The sequence below is a fragment of the Podarcis raffonei genome, chromosome 8 (assembly GCF_027172205.1).
Source record: "Podarcis raffonei isolate rPodRaf1 chromosome 8, rPodRaf1.pri, whole genome shotgun sequence".
NCBI lineage: Eukaryota > Metazoa > Chordata > Lepidosauria > Squamata > Lacertidae > Podarcis > Podarcis raffonei.
The window spans coordinates 82,612,956-82,630,805 of record NC_070609.1 but is presented as its reverse complement, the minus strand read 5'-3'; the positions used below and the strand labels follow the sequence as shown (position 1 = coordinate 82,630,805).

General features: G+C 48.0%; 1 protein-coding gene across 5 annotated transcripts in view; it reads left to right on the top strand.

The window, feature by feature from the left end:
* RPH3A (rabphilin 3A) overlaps positions 1-17,850 on the top strand; it is a 116,292-nt gene that overhangs the window by 81,363 nt on the left and 17,079 nt on the right. For 4 of the 5 annotated variants that reach the window (XM_053401216.1, XM_053401217.1, XM_053401219.1 and 1 more), the window contains 6 exons: positions 113-274; positions 9,080-9,166; positions 10,611-10,670; positions 11,836-12,066; positions 16,214-16,293; positions 17,632-17,706. In XM_053401216.1, coding sequence (XP_053257191.1) covers positions 113-274; positions 9,080-9,166; positions 10,611-10,670; positions 11,836-12,066; positions 16,214-16,293; positions 17,632-17,706 — 695 coding nt within the window. The remainder of the gene's footprint in view (positions 1-112; positions 275-9,079; positions 9,167-10,610; positions 10,671-11,835; positions 12,067-16,213; positions 16,294-17,631; positions 17,707-17,850) is intronic. The other variant, XM_053401220.1, reaches the window with a different exon arrangement.

Genomic DNA, 17,850 nt, shown 5'->3' with positions numbered 1-17,850 from the left:
GTTTGCAGTTGTCATGACTTCCAGCTGAATTTCTTTGCATCTGCTCTTCCGATGGGAAAGTAACCTCCCTACTGTTTGTGCCCCTGCCCCTCTTTTTCTGATGTCTATGCAGGCGCTGAGCCAACCACAGCTGCTTCCAGTCGGAGAAATTATCCACAAATTAGCCGCAAACCTTCCGAGGCCAAGATGGCACCTGGTGGCAGCGAATATATTAGTGAGGACAACCAAAACTGGGAACACACTAGGGAGAATGAAGCTGGTCAAAGCCCTGGAGGTGAGAGAAAAGCAGGCAGAGAACTACCTGCACTCATGTGAGAATGTTCCACCTATAATATATTCTAGTGCCTCAAGCCAAGCCCCATGCCGCTCACCTGGGAGAACCAGTGAGATCCTTGCAGAGTGGAGGCCGGCAAAAGTTGTCACCATCTTAAAAACAGCTATTTAAAACATTCAGATACAGTGGTACCTCGGGTTAAGTACTTAATTCGTTCCGAAGGTCCGTTCGTAACCTGAAACCGTTCTTAACCTGAAGCACCCACTAATGGGGCCTCCCGCTGCCGCCACCATGCGATTTCTGTTCTCATCCTGAAGCAAAGTTCTTAACCCGAGGTAATATTTCTGTGTCTGTGGTTTGGGAGCTGTACGGCCAGGGAAAAAAACAATGCTGTCCAGGGTTGTAAAGACTGCGGAGAGAATAATTGGGTGCACTCTTCCCACCTTGGATCAAATTTATGCTGCCAGGTGTCACAAGAAAGCTGCAGAGATAGCGCATGACAGTGCGCACCCCGGAAATGATCGCTTTCAGCTTCTGCCTTCTGGAAGAAGGTACAGGGTTATAAAGACCAGGACTAGCCGCCTGAGAAACAGTTTCTATCCAAATGCAATTCTGGTTCTAAACGCATCATAAGGAGTCTCTATAGTATATTGTATTTTAAAATGGGGTTTCAGAGTTTTTAGGGGTTTTGAATGTCTTAAGTAGATTTTTCAGTTTCATTGTTCTGTATGGGACAATGACAATAAAGATATCGTATCGTATCTGTAACCTGAAGCGTATGTAACCCGAGGTACCACTGTAATAATTAAAACCAACAGGAAGCCCTAAACTGATGAAAACACAGGTTCACATTCTACCTCTCTGGGTCCTTTCCAACTCTACAGTTCTACGATTTTTAGGAAAAATGCCTTTATAACGCCTTAATTTATTTTTATTTAATAAATTGATATGCCACTTGTTTGCAAAAGAAAACCCCAAACAAATTTCAAAGCAATTTACAGAAACAACGAAACAGTAAATGCAGTTAAAAACAGCTATTTGAAAAACAGGGGAAAAGGGTTTTTAACATCAGCAGGAAGCTAAAAACATTAAAACTCTCGTCAACTTTGTAAAAACCTGAGTAGACGTGTATAAAGAAAAAGATTTTTAGCAGGTGCCAAAAGAAGTGATTGCTTGATGTCAATATGTAGGGAGTTCCAAAGTTTGTGCCATACTGAAAGACTGATTTCTTATAAATGTGTAACAAGGATTATGTGGCACCTGAGAGCCAGTGTGGTGTAGTGGTTAAGAGCGGTAGATTCGTAATCTGGTGAACCGGGTTCGCGTCTCCGCTCCTCCACATGCAGCTGCTGGGTGACCTTGGGTTAGTCACGCTTCTCTGAAGTCTCTCAGCCCCACTCACCTCACAGAGTGTTTGTTGTGGGGGAGGAAGGGAAAGGAGAATGTTAGCCGCTTTGAGACTCCTTCGGGTAGTGATAAAGTGGGATATCAAATCCAAACTCAAATCCAAACTCTTCTGTAGCAATGCCAACTTTGCAGATCAAAGCAGTCGAGGGAGCGTGTATGAGGCAAGGTGTTCTCACAGGTAAGCTGGTCCCAAGTTGTTAAAGGTTTTATGTACCAATATAAACACCTTGGACTTGGCCCAGTAGCAAATTGGCAGCCAGCGCTGCTCTCTGAGCACAGGTGTTCTATACTGTTGGGGTCTCACTCCTGCCAGCAATCTTGCTGCAGCATTCTGCACTGACTGCAGCTTCACAAGTTGACATTAACACAGCTGCTGTGTTTGTGATGCTGTCAGTTGTGTTTCCCTGCTTCGCAGCTGCGTTGTCCCTTTAGACTTTGGTGTAATACGGCCTTGGAAATTGCCCTGGTACGACAAAAAGCTAACAGATGATGGACAGCATCTGTCAAGGAGCGAGTCTCCCTAGATGGGGACTGTAGGATGACGGGGTCTTTTGATGGGGTCTTAGCTAGGGGAGCCAAGCGGCTAGGTTTTTGCCCTGTGAGCTAAACACAAACTGGAAAGGACCCAAGATTCCTCCGCTATGCAGGGAATGTTTAAACAGCCTGCCGCAGAAGAGATATACCCATCATGTAATCCCCTCGTCTCCTGCCATATGGACTGCTGGCTTTCATCTTGGCTGAATTGCAAAAAACGATGCTGCAATGTTTGATCTCATTATCTCAAGATCTGGGGCAGCAAACTGGCTGACTGTGTGCCAGGATCTCTCCTGTCCAAATCTTGCCACAGTGCAAACTCAATTAAAGTACAATCCTGCATCTGTCCGTTGGGGGATAAAAAGTTCTCTTGAGTTCCGCAGGGGCTTCTCTTTGGATAAACAGTGGTATAGGGAGTTGGGTTTCTTTAGCTTGGAGAAGAGAAGACTGAGAGGTATCTCAGAGAGCTATCTTCAATGATCTGAAGGGCTGGCCCATAATAGATGGAGCAAACTTTTTTTCCTGCTGCTCCAGAGGGCAGGACCCGAACTGATGGATTCCAGTGACAGGAAATGAGATTCTGACTAAATACCAGGAAGACGTTTATGACAGTAAGAGCTGCAGTTTACTTTAAAAAATGAATAATTTTTATTGGTTTTCTAAATTGATACAAATCAAGCCTAATTTATTTTCACATGTGTAGTCATTCAAATCCATGTTCTCAGACCTGTTGCGGAGGGATATTGGGTCCCTTTTCTTGTTCCCTTTTTTTTGCTGTTTTTACATGATCACATTCCACAGCATCTTGCTTGCGGGCTGAAAACAGTGCCTTTTTTCTTGACATCAAGTCTTTCCCCAGATAATCCACTTTGGCACCTTTCTCCCTCTCTACAGATCTGGTCCATCAATCCTTTTAATTGCATTCCGTTACACCTTGTTCATTGCAGGTTTTTAAGCTGGATGGGTGGCCGCCTGTCAGGGATTCATTAGCTGTGATAAGAACACGTTCAAGTTTGTTTGAGGCAGGTGAGCATCGAGAAGGTTTGAGAAAGTGGGTGGGTGCATAGCTGTCAACTTACAGATTTGAACATAAGGGACCAGCAGCCAAAATAAGGGACCTGCAGCCTCACCTGTTCCAGGCACTCCAGTCTTCCTGTCCTCCTGCAGTCTGGTCAAACTCATGCTGGTAGCTTCGAGAACACTGTCCAACCAACTTTGTAACCAGAGGTTCAACTGAATAGAATCTGAATCACATGCACCACAATGCAGCCTCAATTTAAGATGGCTTCCCAGCCTGGCTTTGCACTGCAAAGTTTGCAGCAGCACGTGCAACAAAATGGCGTCCAGCATTCAAAACCCTCCTCAGCTTGCATTAACTAGCCACACACAGGGCATGCAAGCTCCACCCCCCAGTCGTTCTTAGACTCCTTATTGGGTGAGCAACACAGCCAAGCAACACAGTTGGAGCCTCCCTCCTCCCTGGCCGGCAGGGAGGGAGGGAGAGGAGCTGCTTCCTTTGAAATTTAAGGGACATCATTTAAGGGACATTTAAGGGACATCCATCAATAAGGGACTGCAGCGGGACATGGCACTGGAATAAGGGACTGTCCCTTCAAATAAGGGACACTTGACAGCTATGGGTGGGTGGGTGGAGAAAACAACCAAACTGTTGGGCAATTCTTTCCTTTCCTTTGATGGGGTTTCTGTTTAGACTCAGAATTGCAGAGTTGGAAGGGACCCCCAAGGAGATATCTAGTCCAACTCCCTGCAAGAGAGGAATCACAACTAAAATATCCATGACAGGTGGCCATCCAACCTCTGCTTTGAAACCTCCAAAGAAGGAGAGTCCATCACCTTCTGAGTTGGACCATTCCAACGTTGAACATCTCTTAACGCCAGAAAGTTCTTGCTAAGGTTTAGTCAGAATCTCTTTCCTTGCAACTTGAGTCCGCTGTTGCGAGTCCTAGACTCTGGAGCAGGAGAAAACAAGATTGCTCCATCTTCCATGAGAAAGCCCTTCAGATATTTGAAGATGGCTCTTGTGCTGGGCCCGGGGGTAACCTGAGAAACACAATCCAGGACCAGTCCAGAATCCGAAGGTTCTGCTAGGAGTCAGTCTGACAGGGCCAAGACAGGAAGCCAGGCAAGGACAGGTACAGGATCTGGCATACAGCAATGTTGCTCCCGCAACCTGGGGCGGGGTCCGACAGCCTTTTATGTGTTGGGGTAACAGCTGGTCCTGATCCCCCGGTGACTCACCTCCCTGTCCCGCCCGAAGGCGAGCACTCCTCCTGTGAGTACTCAAGTCTCTCCTTCTCTCAGACCATAGTTTCTGTAGCTTGGGAGATGTGGGTGGGTTACTAGACCCAGGGGCCGCCTCAGCCTCCCCTGACCAAACTGGTAATGGAGCAGCTGTAAGTGATGGCACAGCTGAAGGCAATGAGGTCATCCCCGCATCTGGAGCCAGGACAGGCTCAGGCCCCTGACTCGGCCCAGCTGGTGTTTGTTGCAGAGGAACCTGTGCAGACTGGGACTCTTCAGGATCAGGCCCCCGACTTGGTCCAGATGATGCCTGAGGCAAAGGATCCGGTGCAGACTGAGTCTCCTCTGGTTCCGAGTCCAAGCCCGAGGCCCAGGCCATCACAGCTCTCATCTCACCTCTCAATCTTTTCTTCAGGGATTTTCAGAGTAATGGATGCAGATTTTTTTTTAAAACAACAACAACCTAAAAAGGTGTTTTTGATCAGGGTTTCTCTCATCCGCTTCCTCGTTTCTGATCGCTGGATGTGTTTCTATTCCTTTTATCCTAAATATAGCTGACCCACTTGAGTTATTTATCTGGTGGGGGAAGCGAGAGATTATTTTCTGCCTTCTTTAGGAGTAAAACTGCACAGTTTTGTAGCTAAGTCCCGGGGCTTAATATTGTGCTCCAAAACCTAGTATTTTATATTTCCACGAGTCAGCCTTTAGAATAGGCAAAACATGACTGCCTCTGAGATTGTGTTAAGTGTCCCCCCCACCTTCCACAGGTAACCGCACCCAGCTATCCATTCCCCCCCCCCAAAGGGTCTGGGACTTAATCCAATTGTAGTCACATCAGGTATAGCCCCGTTGGTACTGAGAGAGGGCTAAACCACACCTCCATTTCCCCTGCTGATTTCCCCTGGGGAAACCTGATCTTTAGTGCTGAATCAGAACAAATGGCAATTGGGTCTCCTACAGATTGCTGTTTGTTCCGATTAGCGCTAAAGAATGGGTTTTCCAGGGGAAAGTGGCGGAGCAAATTCAAAACCACTTGGTCTCGTGCCGAAGAAAGCTCAGGAAAAGCAAAAGTGCTTTCTAGGCATCTGTGGATGAGACCAAAGTCTCAGTGGGTACAGACAGATCAGGGATAATCAGTTTCCATTTTTAAGTGACTAGATTGGCAACTTGGAGAACTCCCACTGAGTCTGGGGTCGCTTTCCTCATAAGACAACATGAGGAGATGTTACAAGAAAGCAGTCAGAGTCATTGGGTAAATGTCAAAATTACACCACACATTTGGTGGAGTTACAGTGGGCCAGGCAGGTCAAGGTGTGTCACGTTCCTGATTATTAGCAAGATTTACATACAGTGGTACCTCGGGTTAAGTACTTAAGAGCCAGTGTGGTGTAGTGGTTAAGAGCGGTAGTCACGTAATCTGGGGAACCGGGTTCGCGTCTCCGCTCCTCCACATGCAGCTGCTGGGTGACCTTGGGCCAGTCACACTTCTTTGAAGTCTCTCAGCCCCACTTACCTCACAGAGTGTTTGTTGTGGGGGAGGAAGGGAAAGGAGATTGTTAGCCGCTTTGAGACTCCTGAAGGGGAGTGAAAGGCGGGATATCAAATCCAAACTCTTCTTCTTCTTCTTCTTAATTCGTTCTGGAGGTCTGTACTTAACCTGAAACTGTTCTTAACCTGAAGCACCACTTTAGCTAATGGGGCCTCCTGCTGCTGCCGCGCCACCGGAGCACAATTTCTATTCTCATCCTGAAGCAAAGTTCTTAACCTGAAGCACTATTTCTGGGTTAGCAGAGTCTGTAACCTGAAGCGTATGTAACCCGAGGTACCACTGTAGTTCCAGACGGAGTTTACACAAAGCATTGGCATTAGAAATAGGTTTTTGCTGGGTTTTGTTGACATGACAACTGTGATGTCTGGCAGGGCCTTGATGATCCCTTTAGGCAGCGCACCTGGGCAAACAGTAGAATATTTGGGGACCGTTGACACTATCTAGGGTCATTGATCAAAAGGAAAAGAAAGGAGAACCCTTTAGGTGCTTCCCCTGATGGGTATTGGCCTACGTGGTCTCACACTTTGAGGTAAAGGTAAAAAGACCATGCAGACATCAGGTTTCCCATAATGCAAGGGGGCACACAAGCTTTTCAAGTTCCAAAAGCAAGAATCCTACATTTACAAACGGTTTTATCCATGGTTTCTGTAAAGGGAATTGGGGTTGCTCTTGCGTAAGGGTGCTGCAGCTCTAGGCAACGTTGTCTGGCTAAACCTTTCCCTGGCTGGACAGCCCTTTCTCCATGGCTGTCTCAGTCACTGGCAGAATCCGTCAGTGGGCGTTTTCTGAACTTCTTCCAACATAGAAGCTCTTTGACGCCAAGTCTCCTCCTAGCCTCCCTGCGCGGAAGTCTTCTGCGCAGAGTGGGCGTGGCCAGCGGAGGTCCTGGGCTCTCCCCGCTCGTCTCTGTGGAAGAGTCTGGGAGCCATCTCTCCGAAGTCCTTCCCTGCTCCCCTTTCTTCCTGGTGTCACGCCGATTTCCTTCCCCAAAGGAAATGTTCTCTCTCTCCCTGCTGGTCCATTCTGCTGCATCGTTGGGGAGCCTTACCTCCACTCTTGGCTCCGATGGCAGTTCCCTGACAAGTTTCATTGAGAAAAACAAGCTTTCCTTGCTTTAAAGGCCTAAATATAATGCATCTGGTTCCTATTGGATAGAGCTGCGATTGCCTGCTGCTTGCTTTTTCTGGCTGCTGGAGGCGCTGAGGGAATTAAAGTTTTAAATGGCTGTGGAGCGAGTGGCTTTGGATAGATGAGAAGGGAAACTGGGGCGCAAGCCTTTATTGAAGGAAATAACTGGGTATAGCAGGCAGATTGGATGGCAGGGGGTTGGGTGTGTGTAGTGCAGAACTTTCCAAACTGTGTGTCGCGACACTTTAGTGTGTCGGCCGCAGTGTGCAGGTGTGTCGCACGATATGGGTCCGTATCTCTTCTAAGGGGTTCGTTTCACCTTGCTAGTGAAACTGAATTACTGCGATGCAAAATAAAAAGGTAAAGGGACCCCTGACCATTAGGTCCAGTCGTGGCCGACTCTGGGCTTGCGGCGCTCATCTCGCTTTACTGGCTGAGGGAGCCGGCGTACAGCTTCCGGGTCATGTGGCCAGCATGACTAAGCCGCTTCTGGCGAACCAGAGCAGTGCACGGAAACGCCATTTACCTTCCCGCTGGAGTGGTACCTATTTATCTACTTGCACTTTGAAGTGCTTTCGAACTGCTAGGTGGGCAGGAGCAGGGACCGAGCAACAGGAGCTCACCCCGTCACGGGGATTTGAACCGCCACCTTCTGATCAGCAAGTCCTAGGCTCTGTGGTTTAACCCACAGCACCACCTGTGTCCCCTGCGTCGCAAAATAACGCATGTCTAAAAAGTGTGTCACCGACATAAGGAGTTTGGAAAGCTCTGGCGTAGTGCTTTGCAGGGCTGTCTTCAACCGGGGGTGCAAGGGGTGCAGGGCACCCCGGTGCCGAATTCTGGGGGGCGCCAGATGGCTGGCGCGCACGCAGCTTCCCTCCCAAGCCTCTGTGGGAAATGCTCTCCTCTCGCAATGGCATGACAGATGGCTGGCAGTGTGCAGCTCCCCATGCCACTATCTGTGTATAGGACGACCTCGTCTAATACACAGGGAAATATGGTAATTTGGGGGTGCTGGGCAGATCTTTGCACCTTGGCGCCGCATATGCTAAAGATGGCCCTGGTGCTTTGAGACTACAATTGGATGCACTCATTGACGCGCATCGCAGAGGAGTCTGAGCAGAACAAAGATGGCACATTAATGGAGGAGTGTACAGGCAATGGTTGGTTTTCTGGTAACAAAACTGAGGACACCTCTACTGATACAACTATGTATTATGTATTATGGCTCCAAGGTGTAATGGATTCGAAACAGCCCCTTTAGCTGTGGCACTTAGACTATTCCGCCTGAGACATGTGATGCTCCTCCCTGATCTCTGCTTTCTCCCCCCACTTTTTTTTAAAAAAGTTTTTATTCTTTAGATTTCCCCAGTCACCCCCCCAATACATTATAAAAACCTGTGTTCCTGTACATGCACCACAACTTATAGCCATGTACACCTGTAAAACACATTCTTACTAAGTGACCCAGAAGCTAGTTTAATCCTGTGGGTTTTCTGGAGAATTTGTGAACGAAATAAAGCTTCACTGTTAAAGGCAACCTTTGTGCTTTGTTCCCATCGCCAGTCTTCATTTGTGGGTCAATTTCCCCATTAACGGCAATGGCTCATACTCTCCTGAACCAAGTGTTCAAGTTTGCAGATGTTCAAGGTTTTCCATGTTGATTCCCATGTGGATGATTTGCACACAAGGCTTAAAATCTGTCCTGGAAGGCAACACTATATGCTTAGTAATTGTTTTAAAAAATGTCAACAGTTAGTAAGAAAAAAAAAGTGACCCTTTTTAACCCTTCGTGCTGCCATTAAGAGAATCCCCAAAAATGGTTTATCTGCCAGGTCCTGGTTCTCATTTAAATACAGATTCAGTAACAAAAGCTCTGGGGACTTTGTGATATGCTGACAATGATACTTTCTTCTTTTTTTAAGGTGTGAAGCAACCCGCTTCTGCCCAGGCTGCAGGTGCTAGGCCTTTGGCTTCTAACCAGAATCCACCTGCCCAGGTGGCAGAACAAGGTATGCCTGGTGATGGTTGAGTTCCAGGGTATTTCTCCCCTTCCAACAGTGCCTTTTAAAACCAGAATAATGGGAACAAGAGACCTTGTGCTGATTTTCCTTACAGTATCGGACAAGGGGTAGAGCAGCCTTCCTCAACCTTGGCCCTCCAGATATTTTGAGACTACAGTTCCCATCATCCCTGACCACTGGTCCTGCTAGCTAGGGATCATGGGAGTTGTAGGCCAAAAACATCTGGAGGGCTGAGGTTGAGGAAGCCGGAGGTAGAGTCTCTCGTTTTCACTGCCAGGCTGAATGCCCTGATATATGTGTGTGTGTCTGTAATAATAATAATAATAATAATAATAATAATAATAATAATAATAATTTATTTGTACCCTGCCCATCTGGCTGGGTTTCCAGAAGGAAACAGAGGCTAAGATCTCCTGCCCTCTTGGTATTTTTTTTGGGGTGCTGGGGCTGAATCTTGAGGGCAGGCAGGTGAACTCATTGGCGCGGCCTCTTCTTCTCCTGTTGCTGGCTGCCATTTTGAATCTCTACAAACGCCCTGGGGCAAGGTGGCTTCATGAGGCAGCACACGCAGGCCCCTTGAAATTCACCCCCATTCCCTTGACCAGCTGAAATGCCCCTTTGAGACCTTGGTCTTAGGATAGGAGTGGAGGATCAAATCTGCCCCCTTGGCCTCTCTGTCTGCCCCCTGGGGCACTCTGGAGGCCATTCCCACCCCAAACTGCCTCCCTTCTTGGCCTTCCCTTCCTGCTTTAGTGTTTTTGCCCAGCTGAAATGTACCCTTGAGCTCTGGTCACCTGGATGGAGGAAGGACAGAGAGCAGTTTGTCAGCAAGGATGTTGACAAGCTGGAAGGTGTGCAGAGCAGGGTGGACAGGATGATCAAGGGTCATCAAGGGAGCAGAAAAGACTATTTATGTATTCGACCACAGCTGCATGGATGTTATTGGCCCAGAGATGGAAAGAAGGTAACGTTCCTACCAGAGAAGAATGGCAGATGAAGTTGATGGACTGGCTGAAATGGCCAGAAGAGTCAGAAATCAGGAAGACCAACATTTTAATAAGGAATGGGGGAAATTTAGAACTTATCTTAAAGACCATTGTAAACAGTTAAAATTTCTAGTAGGATTGGAATATCACTTGTAGTTTAAGGGTGAATTCTGGACACAATGGAGATGTAAAAGATTTGGTTCATCATAAAAGATGCGGAGTTGGGTATGTTTAGCCTGGAAGACGGAGGAGACAAAGAGGAGATATGAGCCATATTCAAATATCTTAAGGGCTGTCCCATAGAAGATGGACCCCCTTTCCCCGGGCATGCCTTAGGATATTCCTAAATGCACCTCTTTGCTTTTGAAATATAAGATGTAAAGAGCGAGAAATAGAAGTGCCTTGTTGGGAATACCTATAGTTCAGTGCAGACTTTTGCTTTGCAGGCCCAGCTGCTGCGGGGAGGCCAGGGACAGGCCCTGGAGGTCGCTTTCCAGAAAGACAAGGTACAAAGTGTCTGATTTGTATATTAACAAGGGGGTGGGGTTACAGGATCATCAGGGGAGGGATGAGACTTTGGAACTCCTTCTCTGGAGAAGTTAGACTGGCTCCCTCCTTGCTGTCCTTTTGCCAGCAGGTGAAGACTTTCTTATTCCATCTGGCCTCTACGGCAGTGTTACCCAAGATCTCCAGCTGTTTTCAGACCATAATTCCCATCATCTCTGATCACTGGTCTTGCTAGCTATGGATAATGGGAGTTGTAGTCCAAAAACAGCTGGAGACCCAGGCTTGGGTAACGTTGCTCTAGGGACTGAATGTTTTTGAGGAAAGGGTTGATGCTGCGATGGTTTTTTAAATTGTTGCCTGTGTTTTTAACGGACCTGTTTATATTATTTGAATACTATTGATGTTTGTTTACATTTTAAAGATCTTTTCTATGTTTTTAGCTAGTTCTACTTTATCTGTGCGCGAGCCGTCTTGAGTACAGTGGTACCTCTGGTTGTGAACGGGATCCGTTCCGGAGGCCCGTTCGCAACATGAAAAGAGCGCAACCTGAAGCACCGCATCTGCGCAGGTGCACGGCGCGATTTGGCGCTTGTGCGCATGCACGAAGCGTGATTTAGCGCTTCTGGGCATGCATGAGCGGCGAAACCCGGAAGTAACCCTTTCCGGTACTTCCGGGTCGCCGCAGGACGTAACCTGAAAGAACGTAACATGAAGCAAACATAACATGAGGTATGACTATATTTGTTAACCTGACCATATCTTGTTTTTCCTTTCCCTTTTTCCTTTTGGATTCTGTCTATACTATACTATACTATACTATACTATACTATACTATACTATACTATACTATACTATACTGTGGTACCTCGGGTTAAGTACTTAATTTGTTCCGGAGGTCCGTTCTTAACCTGAAGCACCACTTTAGCTAATGGGGCCTCTTAACCCGAGGTACTATTTCTGGGTTAGTGGAGTCTGTAACCTGAAGTGTATGTAACCTGAAGCATATGTAACCCAAGGTACCACTGTACTATACTATACTATACTATACTATACTATACTATACTATACTATATATTTTTTAGAAAAAAGGAAATAAATCTACCCTAGAACTCTTACCCTTGACCAGCCTTCTTCCTCTCGCTGTCTTTCTCTCTGCTTGCATAGGAAGTCTTTCAATGGCTCCACCCCAAGCCGATCCCCCCATCTCTGCAGCTGGGACATCGAGGGATGAGAAAGCTGCCTCTGGATATCCGTCACCCGCAGGGGAGAGACCTATGCGCCAGGTGGCTCCCTACAGCCAAACTGGTGCCCCTCCAGCTGCACCTGCACCCCAGCGGCAGCCTCCTCCAGAGGAGGAGGAAGACGAGGCCAACAGCTACGACTCGGATGAAGCAAGTAGGTTGTAGTTCCAACGACTGAGCTAAGGCCATTTCTTCTTGTTGCAAAGAGGCCATTTCCCGTTCTTTCTTTCTTTCTTTCTTTCTTTCTTTCTTTCTTCTTTCTTATCCATGACTTTATAAGAGGAACCCATAAGAGGCACACGGCTTCGAAGATAAGGAAGTGCTCTAGTCTTTGACCTACCAATTAAGAATTGTCCCCGCTGATTAGGGACACAGGTGGCACTGTGGTCTAAACCACTGAGCCTCTTGAGCTTGCCGATCGGAAGGTCGGCGGTTCGAATCCCCGCGATTGGGTGAGCTCTCGTTGCTCTGTCTCAGCTTCGGCCAACCTAGCAGTTCCAAAGCATGCCAGTGCAAGTAGATAAATAGGTACCACTGCGGCGGGAAGGTAAACAGCATTTCCGTGTGCTCTGGTTTCCATCACAGTGTCCCATTGCGCAAGAAGCGGTTTAGCCATGCTGGCTACATGACCCTGAAATCTGTCTGTGGACAAATGTGGGCTCCCTCAGCCTGAAAGCGAGATGAGTGCCGCATCCCCATAGTCGCCTTTGACTGGACTTAACCACCCAGGGGTCTTTTATCTTTTACTTTTACCTGTCCCCACTGATTAGTCTCTAGTGATTTCCAATTGATAGAAGATTGCTTCCTTAAGCAACTCAAGCTTCAAGGATATGGCTTGACTCTTTCTTTTTTATTCGGGAAATTTATACCGTATTTTTCGCTCTATAAGACGCACCTTTTCCCTCCTAAAAAGTAAGGGGAAGTGTGTGTGTGTGTGTTATGGAGCGAATGCAGGCTGCGCAGCTATCCCAGAAGCCAGAACAACAAGAGGGATCGCTGCTTTCGCTGTGCAGCGGTCCCTCTTGCTGTTCTGACTTCGCTTCGCTGGAGAGGCACTGTGCAGAGAGGGAAAACTGCGCAGCACCCCTTCAGCGAAGCGGGAGGAGAAACGGAGGCCCATTTCTCCTCCCACTTTGCTAGAGATTCAGAATATATTTTTTCTTGTTTTCCTCCTCTAAAAATGTCAGGGAACTGCCATCGGAGCCAGAGGCGGAGGGAGGGCTCCAGAGGGATGCCGGAGAGGGTCCCAGCAGGCAGAGAGGCAGCCCATCTGCTGGGGAAGGAAATCAGCGTAACACCAGTGGAGAAGGGGGGCAGATGGGGGAATCGGAGAGGACTCTTCACCGGAGACCAGTGGAGAGAGCACGGGTGCTCCGCTGCCCACACCTGCCCTGCGCAGAAGGCTTCCGCGCAGGGAGAGTAGGAGGAGACTTGGCGTCAAAGAACTTCTTTGCTGGAAGAAGTTCAAGAAACGCCCACTGACGGATTCTGCCAGCGACTGAAACAGCCACGAAGTGAAGGGCTGTCCAGACAGAAAGGGTTCAACCAGGTAACCTAGCCAGGAGTGGCGGCAACTTACGCACGAGCAACCCCTATAACCATTACAAAAAACTAGGTGCGTCTTATGGTCGGGTGCATCTTATAGAGCGAAAAACACGGTAATTTAAAACTGGAGAAGAAAATTGCAGGAATGAGCAACTTTTGTGTCAGCTGACCTGATTTCTGCCAAGGGCCACTAGCTTTGGGGTGTGTGGGTGCACATTGGCTGTGAGTGGGACCAGAGTCGCAGAGGATAGAATTTGCAACATGGCAGGGATCCACCATGCCACCTCCTTTCTTTGTCCCTGCACCCTATCTCTGCAGGGCACATAAAATGGGCTGCATGACTCTAAGCCCAAGGTGCTTCACCTGATCCAGCTCTTCCTTAGCCTACAGGGAAGTGCCTCCTTCTGAAGTGGCCAGGAATGTATGCCTTGCAAACACAGACGCCTGAGCATACAGTCTGATTGCCTCTTAAAAAGGTAAAGGGACCCCTGACCATTAGGTCCAGTCGTGACCGACTCTGGGGTTGTGGCGCTCATCTCGCTTTATTGGCTGAGGGAGCCGGCGTACAGCTTCCGGGTCATGTGGCCAGCATGACTAAGCCGCTTCTGGCGAACCAGAGCAGCGCCCGGAAACGCTGTTTACCTTCCCACCGGAGTGGTACCTATTTATTTACTTGCATTTTGACGTGCTTTTGAACTGCTAGGTTGGCAGGAGCTGGGACAGAGCAACGGGAGCTCACCCTGTCGTGGGGATTTGAACCGCTGACCTTCTGATTAGCAAGTCCTAGGCTCTGTGGTTTAACCCACAGCGCCACCCACAGCGCCACCCACGTCCCATTGCCTCTTATACGCATCTAACTCCTGGGATTTCAACTGCATAAGGTTGAAGGCTGGCCGGCTGAAATCCCACAAGTTAAACTCAAGGCAGAAAGCTCAAAAGCTCTTTTTGCCTGGAGCTTTTAAGCTCTCTGCCTTGCAAGGGGGCAAGGCCCCTTCAGAGCACCTGCTCGGGAAGGCTAGGGATGCTTACATAGGGGGCAGTTCGAATATATACCCCCATGGAGTATTTGCATATACTGTATTTTTCGCTCTATAAGACACACTTTTTAGGAGGGGAAAAGTGAGGGGAAATGTGTGTGCGTCTTATGGAGCGAATGCAGGCTGTGCAGCTATCGCTGAAGCCAGAACAGCAAGAGGGATTGCTGTGCAGCGATCCCTCATGCTGTTCTGGCTTCTGGGATTCAGAATATATTTTTTTTCTTGTTTTCCTCCTCCAAAAACTAGGTGCGTCTTATGTTCTGGTGCGTCTTATAGAGCGAAAAATACAGTACACGTTTTTGCATATACATGGGAGCCTTGGACCCGAACCCCCATATAAGATGCAATCCTGGTTGTCTCAACATGAATCACTTCTTTTGATTTCTTTTGTAGATGTGGTGGGTGGGATCAGAGAGGGATCCTGCAGCTCTTAGATCCCTCAATGTCCAGGCCTCTCTGCCCTGGTAGCTTTCCCCAAGCCTCCTACCAATAGGCTTTTAAAGTTTATTTCTGCAGAATGAAGAACAGAAGCCGAAGTTGGTGGTTGTGTTTCCATCATTCAGTGCAAGATTCTGAACTGCCTTGTTTTTGTGATGCAATGGAAGATGCCATTGCAGAAGTCCCATGTTTCTCTCCCTGGTTTTGTCTCCTGCATTTTTCATGGCAGGATTATACTTTTAAAGTGTGCTAGATTTTCTCGGGCCGCTGTCCTTTTCAAAGTAATGGTCGCTGCCATCCCGGGGGCTCGTGACATTGTACCAGAGCCTCCCTAAGTGCTTTTAATGGTTAGTAAATAAGTAATCGGGGAGAGGAACGGTGGAGTGCAACCGTTTTTCTCCTCTGGTGGAAGATGACAACCCCATCTCAGCCCACACCCACAAAAAACACCCACCCACGCTGGAAGATTTCAATTATTCATCCAAGATGCAGGAGCCCGCAGGCATTCTTATGCAGTTCTTCTCTTTCGTGGGGTGGGGGTGGGGAGCCCCATGAGGTGAAAGGCAAAAACTGGAATCTTCCATCTTTGGACTTACCTAAGAGATGTGAATCACCTGCAGAGTTGTGTCACATCCCCCGAAACGCATCTCTCTTGCACAGCCTTTGGCTCAGCCTCTTGTTCGGGGCCGGCTCTACCATTGGGCAGGGTGAAGTGGCAGATGCAAAGGCACATGGAGCAGACAGAAGTGGGTATGCAGGGAGATCCAGGCTGTGGGAAGCATACTAAAAGACTGATTTCTTACCAGTGCAGAACGGGTGTTATGTGCCCCTTGTAATAGTGCCAGTTCTGCAGACTGGAGCGGTTGAGAGGGCATACTTGGGGTAAGGTGATCTCACAGGTGAACTGTTCCCAACTACAGTGGTACCTTGGTTCTCGAACTTAATCCGTTCTGGGAGTCCGTTCGACTCTCGAAATGGTTCTAAAACCAAGGCGCGGCTTCCAATTGGCTGCAGGAGCTTCCAGTGCTCAATCGGAAGCCGCGCCGGACATTTGGCTTCTGAAAAACATTTGCAAACTGGAACATTCACTTCCAGGTTTGCAGCGTTCGGGAGCCAAGCCGTTCGAGTACCAAGGTACCACTGTATGTGTTTTTGAGTGGAACACCCACCACCAAAGTCGTTTTTTCCTGGAAAACAAATGCTAGAATTGTTTCCCTCTAACCTTCCTGCAACACCACGGGCCCAACCATGTTGTCACCATTAACCTTTCTCTCTCCCCAGCTACTCTTGGTGCTCTGGAATTCAGCCTTTTGTACGACCAGGAGAACAGCTCTTTGCACTGCACCCTCATCAAGGCAAAGGTAAATAAAATAATAATAATAATAATAATAATAATAATAATAATAATAATAATTTATTAGTTATACCCTGCCCATCTGGCTGGGTTTCCCCAGCCACTCTTGGCGGCTTCCAACCAAACATTAAAATACAATAATTTACCAGATGTTAAAAGCTTCCCTCAACAGGGCTCCCTTCAGATGTCTTCTAAAAGTTGGATAGTTGTTAATTTCTTTGACATCTGATGGGAGGGTGTTCCACAGGGCTGGCACCACCCTTTGGGTCCTTCAAGAGGAAATCAGCTGGAGAACTGGAAGATTATCAGGCTCGGAGGGAGCCCGCAATGCATATTATTCTCCTTCTGCACAAACCTTTCCAGTTGTTCTACGGGGGTGTGCGAATCTCGAAGGGTAGCCTTGTTTCAGTTTGCTACTTATTTTGGAAAGTGCAGATTTGATAGATCTGCCTTCCAGTGCAAACTGAATTGAATTTCTACCCTATCCCTAGCAGCAGCGGAGGGCAGCGAGAGAAGATTTCCCCTCTGCCCCTGCCCTCCAGCTCGCAGAAGAAGCGCTTTAAAGCAGCCCCACGCCATTAAGACTGGAGCAAAAAGCCCTGCCCACCTGTCAATCACATTAAGTCATGCGATTAATAGGTGGGTGCCCCATCACAGCGTCAAATGTGGCCCATTACGCAGATCCTGATAAAGATCTGGCCCACAGAGCCGAAAGGATTCCCCACCCCGTCATATTCCATCCTTGTTTGATCATTGCATGAGTTACCGTATTTTTTGCTCCATAAGACATACTTTTTTCCTCCTAAAAAGTAAGGGGAAATGTCTGTGCGTCTTATGGAGCAAATGTGTGGTCGATCGCTGGCTCCCTTTCCGCCCCCGCCCCCTTGCCCAGGCCTCCATTGTTGAATGTTCTGCAGACGGAGGCTGTTTTTTCCCCCAGCGACGTGTGACTGGCTGATTAGATTATCTGTCTGGAAACTGTAGAAAGGGCTCCCTTTCCTTTCCTAAAGAAGCTGCAGAACTGTGAGTTGAACCCCATGAAAGCAGGATTTTTTCCCTTTGCAAAGTAAGCTCAACAACTTTGAGCTGATCCTCAAAAAACCGGGACTTTTCCCTTTGCAAAAGCAGCTGCATAACTGTGAGCTGATCCCCCCCAAAAAATGAGGTTTTCCCCTTTGCAAAAAGCTGCACAACCTTGAGCTGATCCCCCCAAAAACGGGGCTTTCCCCCTTTAAAAACTAGGTGCATCTTATGGTCAGGTGCCTCTTATGGAGCGAAAAATATGGTAAGACAACTTGGCCTCTGGCAGAGTTAATGAGCCTGCCTTGATTTTATTCCTGTCCAGGGCTTGAAACCGATGGACTCCAATGGGTTGGCAGACCCTTATGTGAAGCTGCACCTTTTGCCAGGGGCCAGTAAGGTAAGCTAATTTTGTCCCTTCATCCTCCTCCTTTGATAAGAGGCAACTGTCTCCAGGACAACAAGCTGGGAGGTGTGCAGGGGAGGACAAACAAGATGGTCAAGGGTCTGGAAACCAAGCCTTTGAAGCACAGGTTGGATGGCC